This window comes from Halichoerus grypus, chromosome 3 (genome assembly GCF_964656455.1).
Source record: "Halichoerus grypus chromosome 3, mHalGry1.hap1.1, whole genome shotgun sequence".
In the NCBI taxonomy this organism is placed as follows: Eukaryota; Metazoa; Chordata; class Mammalia; order Carnivora; family Phocidae; genus Halichoerus; species Halichoerus grypus.
This window is the reverse complement of record NC_135714.1, coordinates 97,664,189-97,677,149: the sequence shown is the minus strand read 5'-3', so window position 1 is coordinate 97,677,149 and position 12,961 is coordinate 97,664,189. Positions and strand designations below refer to the sequence as shown.

General features: G+C 36.6%; 1 protein-coding gene across 3 annotated transcripts in view; it reads left to right on the top strand.

Annotated features, from left to right (window-relative positions):
• Positions 1 to 12,961, top strand: part of SEC24D (SEC24 homolog D, COPII component) — a 99,791-nt gene that overhangs the window by 50,995 nt on the left and 35,835 nt on the right. For all 3 annotated transcript variants that reach the window (XM_036091788.2, XM_036091789.2, XM_078069180.1), the window contains exons 9-10: positions 3,463 to 3,601; positions 6,892 to 7,007. In XM_036091788.2, coding sequence (XP_035947681.1) covers positions 3,463 to 3,601; positions 6,892 to 7,007 — 255 coding nt within the window. The remainder of the gene's footprint in view (positions 1 to 3,462; positions 3,602 to 6,891; positions 7,008 to 12,961) is intronic.

The following is a 12,961-nucleotide window of genomic DNA, read 5'->3' as shown; positions in this document are numbered from 1 at the left end:
CATAGTACCAAGGAGTTATCGATTGATACATCTTGTTGTCTACTCCTTTTACTTGGAAAATTAACCCAAAAGTTGTTTTTTTTTTTTTTTAAATCACTTACATCATTTCAACACTGAACCTCATTTCTCAGTGAGTTATATTCTTTCTTGTGGCCCAGTGTGGAGCATGGTATTATACATGCACAAAAAAGAGAGACATTTTATTCAATCAAAGCATCTTAATTAAAATTAGTACCAGTAAAGGACAAGCATAGCCCTGGTAATCCAAAACTGCAAGCAAAAGATTCAACTATTATTCTTCCTCTTCCTTCCTCAGTTTCCGCATCACTTCCGTGTTGTATAAACTCATGGCACACAGGACCAGAGCCAAGAATAGCTGGATGAGGTTTTTAGAGCCAGTCTTTCCATCCTTTCACTTTTTCCATATACGAGAAGAACAGAAAAGAAAGAGCAGACAGGAATATACTAGAAGCCAAAAGATTAAAGCACATTTATAAACAAAATTATAGAATCTGAAAATGTTAGTGATATAATGTCCTTCGTGAAGAAAAAAAAAAAACCTTAGAGATTTTTTAGGGGAAGTAATTTGATTTTTTTTAAAAAAAGCTATATACACTAAAGTTGAACTCAGAAGAAGAGTAAGATTAGCTATTTATGAGCTCATGCAGACTACTGTAGAGCAGATAAGCAGACATCTGGAGAGAGCAAAGAAAATCTCTGATAGTTTGATAGTTTTCAACATGGCCTGAGAGAGATGAAATAAGGCAGTGTAATTTAGGAACCCTTGTCCTGTTGCCCCAAAAGAAAATGTAAACAGTTAAAAAGCTTTTAACATTCTTTACTGTCACCTCAATTGTCTGAAGACCTTACTTACCTATCCATCATCCAGTTTCCAAAAGACTGAAAATAGAAAAAAATGTAAGTGTATTTAACAGCCTAGATTCAGTCACTACTCGACTCCAGTTTATTACTAGACATTTGTTTTTGGTTCTGCAAGTTTGAATCTGCCTGGACTTGAATGCTCAGGTGTCAGTTGCCGACAGTTTCACAGTAATTTTAGGTTGGGCCTGCCTTTGGGTAAATCATATCAGTAAAAATAAGGCTAATTTTCCTCGTATTACCTCTGCTTTGGCAAATAATGGCATCATATTTCTAAAGTCTCTCAGGGAATTGATTATAGTCTTTGAACTCTCAAAATAAAAGGATGAGACAAGTAAAGTTGGCTGCAGTGCAGGCAAATTGCAGACTTTCTTCCTGGTTTAATTCTTCAAAGTATCTTCTGATCTCAGAGGTAAAGCTGAACAGCAACAAAGGCATGACTGATAATTGGAGTTTTGATCCAGAAAAAGCCATCTTATTATTACATTTTTGTTACTTTCACTTCTTATTCTAATTCTCCATTCACTATCCTGAGAATTTCTGGTTGGGACCTGCATCTTTTTGTTTGCTTTCCTTTTGTCCCTTCAGATTAGTTATTATTATTATGACCAGCTAAAGAGGACAGAACTTGTCATTTTTTGCCTCTCAAACACAGAGTTTGTATTAAAAAGTATTGTATGTGTCCATATTTGAATATGTATACATTTAAGTCAAATTCCTGGGGAGGGTTTTTAAAAACCTTCTGTGGCTCTCGGCTTTAACCGTTAGATTATATCCTTTAGATTATATCAGAATTTCCTGGAAGGTAGATATCCTCCCTTCTAGATCATTTTAACAGTGGCAGTTTACAGTAACAAGTAGCTAATCAAAATGTTTATATAAACAAATGCCTGTAGAAACTCAAGCCTATCTTAAACTTATCAAACTGTAACTCTGCCGTTAAGTACACTCTCTCCTGAGCTCAGTGATTTTGAGAGAAGAAAGGTGGTTCTGTATAGTTATGACAGCAACAGTTACCTTTTACCCAATAATTTTGTGCCAGGCACAGTGCTCCGTACCACACATGGATCCCTCATTTAATCCCTGTCACAGTCCTACCAGTGGGGCACCAGAGCTATGCCCATGTTAGGGATCAGAAGAGATCCTATATGAGAAGTCCAATCTATTTTCTGCCTTCCTTGAGGCAAGAGGAGGGGGAGAGGGCAGTGCAGAGGCAGTGGGGACTAATCCTGAATTTTTTTTTTTAAGACCCTCTCCCGATTCTTTTATGTATTATACTAAACCTGTTTTTTGTTTTTAAGATCTTATTTATTTATTTGACAGAGAGAGCACAAGCAGGAGGAGCGGCAGGCTGAGGGAGGGGGAGAAGCAGGCTCCCCACTGAGCAGGGAGCCCAATATAGGACTCAATCCCAGAGTCCAGGGATCATGACCTGATCCAAAGGCAGACGCTTAACTGACTGAGCCATCCAGGCGCCCCTTCTTCAAACCTGTTGTTGTTGTTGTTTTTTCTGTTATGAGATCTCACAGCTCATTTCTGAAACCTCAGCAGTGGATTGGTTTTCACATTGAACGTCTGGACAGGGACAAACAGTAAATCTCAGTTTTCTAAGTTGAGTAGAAAATGGCCTTCTGACCCTGTCTCATCCGCCACCTTCCTCCTCTTCAGGTCTCCATTAAAAAGCAGTCTGCTTTATTTACATCTTCTTTTTTTTTTTTTTTTTTAAAGAAAAACTTTGTTAACATGCCAAACCCTGTAATTCTCAAGCTTTTCTAGAAATGTTATCTTTAAGGGAGATTTATAAAAGCAAGAAGAATCTTTGTGGTTTTATTCTGAAAGCCAAAAGAGTTGAGAAACAAGGCAGACTCTAATGCTGAGCTTTTTCACTTTCAAGCTGTAAAATGGTTTCTATTCATGCTTATGAGGAAGAAGCAATTGAAATATTTATTTTTTCAGTCCTGGCAAAGCATGACCAGCGACTTTGAGAGTACATTTTGTCATGGGATAAAGAAACAAAAGAGGCAGAATCAGGGTCCTTGCCTTAAAGTGAACATTATTGTATATTTCTTCAGAGTGTTTCATTTTTGAAGAAACATTTTGTATTCTTTGATGGAACTATCTAAACAAACTAGAGCTCTATCCAAACTAGAGCTTTTGAAATCAGACCCAATTCACTTTCTTTATTTATAATCAATGAACAAACTTAGCAAAATATGTGATATAAGGTGTCCAGGACATTTTTAACATATGCTTTATTAAATATTATTGCCATCATTATATTTTCTCTCTGCCTTCACACATGTACAGATAAATACATATATATGCACATATACATAAATACACATATATACATATGTCCTTATTAATGAAATAAAAATTCAAATTAATTTTTGTTTGGGTATTTCTTTGAATTCAGAAGGTATCAAGAGAGACATCTTTACTCTCCTGGTGAACACCAAGAGTTAAGAGTTCCTTAATGAATGCCATTGGAAGACTTTTCAAATTAAAATTATTCCATAGTATTTCTGAAGTACCTTGAAATCCTATACCCACCTATCTCTTCATTTTACTTGCTTCTTATAGACTCCCCTTTATTTGGTAAATCATGGAGAGAATGGACCAGTCAGATGCAACAGGTGCAAAGCCTACATGTGCCCATTTATGCAGTTCATTGAAGGAGGAAGGAGGTATCAGTGTGGATTTTGCAACTGTGTGAACGATGGTAAGTGGTGCCAATACATGCTCGTAGTAAAAGCTCTTTATTGGTTGAAATATGTTGTACTTCTTAGCTTAGGGGAAAAGATATATGTTAAAGCTCTTAGTTATACCTGAGCTTTCCCTAAATACTGATGAGCTCACATTCAAGAACAACTCAGAGGAAGAGCAAAAACAAAACAAAACAAAACCTCTCAGTTTTATCATCTGTAAACATGAGAGGTAAAATTTTATTTTGCCTCCAACGGAGCCTTTGTGGAAGGGGATTGAGAAATAAAACTACTTACCTACTTTGGAGTTTTGTAAGAAACAGAGCAGCTTCCATGTGGGAAGTCGTATGTGCAACTTCATGCATTTATATGAGGCTGAGAGGGGCGTGGAGGTCCCAAACGGAGCATGTTCTGGTTGGTTTCCTTCCACAGATACTACAAAGAAGAACTTTTATTTTATCTGTGTTTATAGATGATAAGTTGGAGATTTTTTTTTTCCTCTTTCTTTATTCCTCCGAGTTATTCCTAAATGTGAGCTGATCAGTATTTAGGAAAAGCTCTGATATAACTGAGGGCTTTAACACATGTATAGATTGTTTTTCCCCTCAGGTATGAATATTGGATTGCTTAAGAAGGAAAAAAACATTATTCTGAAGGGCTTTTCCACATTCTTTATATTTGCACTTTCATTCCAGTATGAATTGACTGATGTTGAAGAAAACTGCAAACTTGCTAAAAGCAACTTACATTCATTATATTCATAACATGTCTGTGTTTTTAATTTTTTGGTGCTCAATAAAGCGCATAGTCAGCCTGAAACATTCCCACATTCATTTACATTTCTAGACCCTTTCTAGAACCATGTGATGATTATGAGAGCATGAACTTTCTACGTGTTTTCCTCTTTCCTTATCTTCATAGACTTGCTTCTCTGCAGGTCATTAAATCTGAAGAATGTCACGGCTTTCTGCCTCTGTCATTGCATTCATGGCGGCTCAACTCTGTGAGTGTTCTCTGGTGGGAGAGCGCCTTGTTGCCCCAGCTCCTTATTACAGTCCCTGGTTTTGTTCAACTCAGAGTGCCAGAGACTGGTATTATGGGTCTTTCTCACAAAAACTTTGGTCAGTTCTTAAAAATACCTTGCTATGGAGTGGAATCATTGGTTTCTAGCCTCATCTCAAAAACTGTGGTCCTCTTGTAATGTCTCTCTCCTTGCTTCAACTGTGGCATCCACTCAGTGCAAACTGGATATCCCTGTGAGACCAGATTCTATTGGTTCTCTGCCCTTACTTCTCTTTCTAAGGAAGATTTTATTCCTTGTTTCATCCTGGACGAAATCTGCAACCAAATCATTGGCTACCACTCAATCTTGGGACCTGGATTTCAGGAGCCCTGTGACAATTCATTTCCCTGTACTTTAGTGTTGTGGGGAAGAGTCATGAGAAGGCAGAGACCTCTCCTGCAGCATTTGGATAAAGGTCTCCACCAAGGTCACCAGCTCCTCAATGTCTTTAGCGAGACCCTCACCTTTCTTAGGAAGGTAATCAGAAATTTATGTAGCTTTTAGATCCAGGATCTTCAGTTTGGTATGACACCCTGGCGTCACACCCAGAGTATCAGCTCGGAGCCCAGGCACTTCCTGGTAGAAAAAAAACAAAAACAGAATTCTTGTATCTCTACATAATAAATTCCCTTCCCTTGGGTATTCACTCCTAGGAGGCTGCCGTGTTCATTTTCCAATAGGGTTATTCATACTAGGCTCAAATATTTGTTGCTAAAAGGAGCCAGACTCCTATAGATTTACACTGACACCTGCATTCTTCATTTAGGTTTAAAGAAGACAGAGGTTTATTGAAGTTAGAAAGAACCCAGCAAGCTTGGTCACATGGTTTCACTCTTATTTCCCTTCAAAGTGTCCAGAGATTACACAGTGGGAAGCATGTGAGGTCAAAAGGCATGCAGGAAGACAAGTGTCATTTGGCAGTGCATAATTTACAATGTGACTTGAATTTTTTTTATAAACATGACAGATAAGATTAAATGCTAATGAATATGAAATTAAAAAAATTTCACATGTTACATGTAGATATGTGAATGAAAATGAATTATAGTTTACACGATGTAGAAATTACCATACCTAATCCTAAATAGTCAATGTAACATCATCTACCTCAACTAAAAGTAACAAAATTACAGGTTTAGGCCCTCATAGTTTACTTATCTCTGCTGAGACTGTCAGTTTCCCACTTCCATAATCTTTACAGGACTTTGAATTTTCCAAATTCAGAGATCCATATGTACATATGAGTGTTATAAAACTTGTTTTAAAAGAAATGGCCATGTTATGGTAAGAAAATAGAAAAATCAATTCTTGGTGATTATTTTTAAGTTCCAACCTACAAAAACAGTCTTGTTGTAATTCACGTTGGTTCACAACTAAAAATAAAGAATACTGAGTTGTTGGTTTTAAAAGAGAATGCATTACTTCTGTAGTCTTACAAATGAAAATGTTGCTCTTTATGAAATGCTGAAAACCAGAGCATTGCTGGTTATTCTAAATACTTCTTTTGTCAGTGGTTTAATAGCCAGCCCTATTAATCTCAAGGCAACAGGAGTTTGTTTTCACAGAGATACCAGGCCATATTTGTCCAAGTGTTCAGTGTGTGACTCATGAGTGTTCCTGTGCTGTTGGATGACTTCCAGGTCGTTGCCAGAACTAACCTCCTTAGACATTTGAATCAAATTAAGAGTTCTCAGCTGAGATCTTAGTGGTATAGTCTTTCCCTAATACAGCAATCCTCTCTGCTCTGAAGTCCAAACATTAAAAGATTACCATGCAAACTTTCCATGGCTGAAAACATCTCTTAATTAAAGGATAACAAATATTGTAGTTAATAGTAGAGTCCAAATAACCAATGTATATTTCCATTAGGTATATTGAAAATTTAAATAGTTAGAAAAGTCAGAATTCCTTTTAAAGGAGGTAATTAAATAGGGAGAATTAAATTTTCTTTGTGGCAATTTAAAAACACCAGTATTTTTATCCCGTTTCTTCACAGCGGTCTAAATGATAAATGTTACGTGTCATTGGTAACTTGCAGAAGAGTCAAGAGGATTTTTTAGAAAACCTTTGTACTTTCCCCACATGCTTTTTACATAGTGGATATTTAGAATATACTGCATTCTAGCTTTAAAATACTTTTTCCCCTTCAACTACTTCTTTTCCTCCCGTAATAAATTTTAAGAACTTATTAAGTTGTCTGTGTTATGAAAACAAAAGTTTCCTTTCTTATTTTGATTTTATTAGTTCCACCATTCTATTTCCAACATCTGGACCACATCGGGAGAAGGCTGGACCACTATGAGAAGCCAGAGTTATCTCTAGGATCTTATGAATATGTTGCTACTTTGGATTACTGCAGAGTAAGTGTTCCCAGGACTTCAAGTGTTTATACATTGATGTCAAACTCAAGTGAATAACTTTCATATGTAAAGAACTGAATCTTGGTTCACAAACAAAGCATTTTGGTGGTGCTATGGGGATATAGAAATGCCTCAGACACAGATGAGGGCTTCTAGGCTGTTAACATGATTAAATTGCCAAACTATTCAGAGCAGTGATTATTTTTAAAAACTAAAAAGTGGTGCCAGAAATAGAAAACAATAATTTAATTTTTATGTCCCTATCAGATAAAATATTCTGAGTTCTTAAAGCAACAGTTCCATATAGTGCCTCAACCTCATTTGTTTTGTCAGAGATCTCAGAAGGTTTTCCCTTCCAAGGCAGATGCTCAGCCGATATGGTCAATAGGACTAGGACAGGTTTCTCTACCTCCTTTCTGCACACCAGTTGTCACCACAATGATTTAAGGCTCTTAAAATCTCCCTTGGACTATGTGAGAGCCTGGGATTCTGACCTCTGGTTTCCTTGCTTTTAAATATAAGCGTGAGACTCCTGCCCATTTCCTTAATCTAAAAAATTAAATTCAAAAATGTAGCTTTCCTTATCAGATCATTAACTGTTGGCCTCCATACTATCACCTCAGCTATCTCTTCAGCTGTACAAAACACTCACCACATACTCTGAACTCATCACTCCTTCTTAACTCTATGCTTTTGGGTAAGATTGTTTTGACCAGACTATCTTTGCATCCTACTGTTACATCTATATACCCCACCTAGCAAACTCCTACTCATTCTGTAATACCTGGCTGAAATTTTATCTTATGTGAGTGTGTGCATGTGTGCACATGAACAACTTTCTTTGACTTGATCATAGTGGTTATTTACTAATTCTCCTGGGTTCCCCCACCCATAGAATTTGGTCTGTATATTTATTTTAGCAATTATCCCCATGAAATTTAAATCTTCTTAAATGTTTTCCCTCTTCATAGATTTCAATATTCTTGGTGACAAGACTCTTGTTCTGGCTGTCTTTAGGGCATCCACCACAGTGTCTAGTACAGGGAAGACAGTTAATCGGTGTATGTGGGGTGGGTGAATGAATGAATGAATGAATGAATTGGCAGGTCTGTTACTATTCCCAGGACTGGCTGTTTCCCTTTTCCAATGTCACAGTGAGAGTGACCATCATTTTGAGTAACTCGCAGGGCTTTAAAATTCTTCGGTGATTTGGAAGCATTTTCTTGGGTATCAGTTCAGATTTCAGCTTCTATCTGAAGTACCATATGTAGACCTGAAGAAACAGAGTCATTCTGACTAATTTTCTTACTTCCCCTTCCAATGTGAATGCCTACTGATGCCCAGTTCTCAGAAAACAGCCTCCGACCCACAGAATTCTATCACAGATGTTTGCAAGGGGACCAGTCCACATTATTGAGTATAAATTACCAAGAACATTTTTCCTGAATAGAAGTTTTTTCAATTGATTGGATTTAATTTTTTTCAGTTAATATAACTTTTGCATTTATCTTAGTGTTTTGTATGATTTCTTTTACCACATTACATAGAACTAGTTATTAAAGAAAAGTTAATGCTTTATTAATTCAAAATGTAACATCTGAACATATTTTGAGAAACATAAGAACATTTTTGGTATAAATGCTTTATATCAGACAAAAAAAAATCCTAAGGTACCAACTACTTTTAGGCAGTTTATTTGTTCTTTACTGTTCTTGGCTGAAGGTGAATGATTAAGTAGACCATAAATAAAGCCATTATAATAACTAGTGATGGAAAATTTATTGATTGATCTTTGCAACCATAGTATAAATATAACTATGCTCTCAGTTTCTAGTTCTCTGCCAAAAAAGCTATATAATCTTGGTTTTATGCTTTTTTAATAGAAACTCAGGCAGAGAGTCAAATCTATTTCTGGGAACAAAAGTTTCAGTATCTTCAAACTCTGTTATCTGGAAATGTTCCAGATGTCTAATTGATGGGAAATTTCGCCCAGCAGGCAAGAAACCAAATTTAAAAAAATGTACATTTTAAAGAATTTTTTGTAAGCTTAATCTACCTTTTATTATTCCAAGTAAAATTTAAAATTTAAAGAGTTTAAGTATCTTCAAGTTTAATTATAATTCAAAATGTAAATAAAGAATAATAATGAGTCGCCTTAGGGATTTGGAAAATGAAAAAGAGCTTATTTAATTTGTACATGTATTTTTTAACACCACACAAATTTAGAAATACAAAATTATATTTTCTCCTATTCATTTTAGTTTATCTTGATACCAATTTTATATAATAAAATTAACGTTGATATTTACTATATGTGATGCTCTATGCTAAGTACTTTTTATGTGTTGTATCATTTAGTTCTCAGGTGAACCCATGTGGTGAGTACCACCATTACATGGGGAAACTGAGGCCTAGAGAGCCTAAGTGCCACCCTCAAATCACACACACATAGAAAGTGCTAGAGCCAGACTGAAAACTGTGTTGGCGTGACCATAGAACCCCTATTCTTTATCAATATACTGTGGATTTGTAGGCATTTAGAAAATCACCATGGGATTCCGCTGGAAAAAAAATACCCCAACTCTGTCATATAACTGAGTTTTTCACTTAAGAGTTTACAGAATATATCTACACACAAAGTGTACCTGAAATGTAAAACCCCATTCCGAACCAGCCTTTCTTTTTTCTTTTTTCATCTCTCCACTTAATTTTAATTCACTGTGACATTTAATGGATACCTAACATGCCCAAGACACTTGGTTATGTGCTGTGAGGGATACCAAATAACAAGATAATGAACTGGTTTCAAGGCACTTCCTATGTCTAGACCCGATAAGTATATAGTTATGATATAAACCCAAGTATGATAAATGCTATATGAGTCCAATAATCCTAGTGCCATAAGAAACGGACAAGCAATGACGTATGATTTGGAGGATCAGGGAAGGCTTCAAAGAGTAAGTGACTTTGAGCTGGTTACACCATGAGCAGAGTTTGGACATGTGGGAAGGGAAGGGAAAACAAAACAGTGAGCAGAAGCAGAGGATTTGCAACTTCGCTTTCTTCAGGGACTAGGCGGGTGTTGTAGATGAGTGAAGTGGAGTTAGTATGGGAACTAGGATAATTGGAGAGGATGTTCCCTTTCCCCCAAAACACGTTCATATTCAAGTATTTTTTTTAAAAAAACACTATGCCAAACAAAATACTTTTCTGGCCAAATTCTTGGCCCAGGCCTACTAAACTGTGACTTCTGGATAGGAAATGCTTTGAAAATGGCAAACACTTAAATTAGTTGAAGGAATGTGTATTGGGGAATAATGGGAAGTAAAGCTGGGAAATTGTTTTGAGATACAGACTAACCACTGGGTTTGGCGTCATACCTTTGATCTCCTGGTTTTTTTTATACCTGTTTGCTAATGAGTATTATGGGGAGTTGTAAATGCCAGGCCATTGAGGAATTTATGTTAATTCAGTAGGTGATGAGGACCATTAAAGGTAGAGAGGGAGTTGTTGCCTTAGTCCATTTACCCATCCATCTACACATTTATTCACTCAGTGAGCAGTATTGAGCATTCTTTTGTGCCAAACTCTGTGCTTGACTTTGAGGACTCTCAATAAACATTCTGTCTTCAGAGGCATTATTAGCATTGTGATCTGTATTGTGTCTTTGGACCATTTATTCTGACAGCAGTCTGTGTAATGAGAGGAAAGAGATTGGAGGCAGGGGGATATTGGAAGTTAATGCAGTAGTCCAAGCAAGAGAAACTCATGGGAGTATAGCAGTTCTTCAAAAATTTAGAAATAGAGTGACTGGGTATATACCCAAAATAATTGAAAGCAGAGTCTCAAAGAGGTATTTGCATACTCATGTTCATAGCAGCATTATTCACAATAGCCAAAAGGTGGAAGTAACCCAAGAGTCCATACATGGATGAATGGATAAACAAAATGTGGTATGTACATACGTGGAATATTATTCAGCCTTAAAAGGAAGAAAATTTAGACACATGTTAAACATGGATGAACTTATGCTAAGTGAAATAAGCCAGTCACATAAAAGACAAATACTATGATTTTACTTTTCTGAAGTACCTAGAATTGTCACATTCATGTAGGTAAGAATGTAGAAATGTGGAATGGTGGTTTCCAGGGTCTGGAGAGAGAGAGGGGAATGGTAAGTCATTGTTTAATGGTCACAGAGTTTCAGTCTTACAAGATAAAGAGTTCTGGAGGTGGATGGTAGTGATGGTTTCAAAACAGTGTGAATGTACTTAATACCACTGAACTATGCACTTAAAAATGGTTAAGGTGTTAAATTTTATGTATATTTTACCACAATTAGAAATAATTTTGGAAATGAGGGTCTAAACTTGGGTACTGGAACCAGAAGGGCTTCACAATTAACTGGTCGTGGATGGTTAAGAAAGGTGGACAATTCCATGGAGAAAATGAGATTTGAAACTCAGATTGTTTTTGAGGATCATGCTTTCTCTAAATTCCTTACAGAGAAGCCAGTACAGTGGGATAAATCTTATCTTACCTGCTACAGTTTTGAGTGAAGATCTTGGCAGGCCCTTTATATGGAAGTGTGCTATAGTTAAATAGAATGCTGGTCTGGAGCTCAGAAAAGAGACCATGATGAGAAAGAATTTGAGGAGTCACCTATAAAGAGGTGCTGGTTAAAATTGCGTAAATAAGATCTCTGTGATGGAGCATGTGGTAAGAGAAGAGAAGAGGGTGTCGTTTGGAGAAAGATAAGAAAATAAAAAACAGAAGCAGCAGTCAGAAAAGTGGGAGAGGAGGGGCACCTGGGTGGCTCATTCGTTAAGCGTCTGCCTTTGGCTCAGGTCATGATCCCAGGGTCCTGGGATCGAGCCCCGCATTGGGCTCCCTGCTCAGCAGGAAGCCTGCTTCTCCCTCTCCCACTCCCCCTGCTTGTGTTCCCTCTCTCTCTGTGTCTCTCTCTGTCAAATAAATAAATAAAATCTTTAAAAAAAAGAAAAGTGGGAGAGGAAATGACACCACAGTGCCTTGACACCTAAAAAAGTGAAGGTGGTCTGCCATGCCTAAAATTGGAGAGATAAAAGAGATTTAGGATGAGAACTGGATTTTACTTAAAGTCCCTCATTTGCAATCAGGAGGCCTGTGACCCTTAACAGAGTGGTTTGGTAAGGTGTCATGGAAAACCAGGTTTTTATAAAGTTCATACCTGTTAGGCGTGGCTGGACAAAGCAAGCTGGGTTGAAAAAGTGGAGTAATTAATTCAGGCAGCCAATGATGAAGTCATTAGAGTTTTCTAGGCATGTGATGGCAAACTTCTGGATGGTTAAGAGTAGGGACCAGATAAAACATGTGAAGGGATCATTTTGAAAGGATAATCAATGGGACTCAGTGATGGAAAGAAAAGGAATAGTCAGATCTAATTTCATGTTTTTAAGCCTTTGAGTTGGTGTGTAGTGATGTTTTTGATAGAGATGTTGGAAGAGAATGTCATTTAGAGGAATAAGAAATTAGTTTCCGATGCATAGAAAACTAGTTACAGTGAAGCATTCCATGGAGATGTGCATGTTGGATTTATGGAAACTATTCACTGGGGGAACTGGTAATGCTGAACTTGAGAGAGTACACAAGAATGGTAAGGCATGTTTGGGTTGGTCACAAAGAGGCTTTGGCTTAATGGAAATGATTGTTGTTTTTATTTGATATAAATCAATTTAAGTCTCTATTATAAATGAAGCATTTATGTTGAAGATTTTTAAGTCCTGCAGTTTTCTTATTTCAAATGACAGACTTTATTAGAAGAGTGTTATACCTAGCCTTCTAGTGGATATAGAATTAATTAGTAAGGTAATTTGGAGATATTATCATGTACTTTTATAATTATAATAGTTAAAATACAATTTTATTTTAGAAAATTTTTGTCATTTATCATAAAGTTAAAAATTGAATTAACC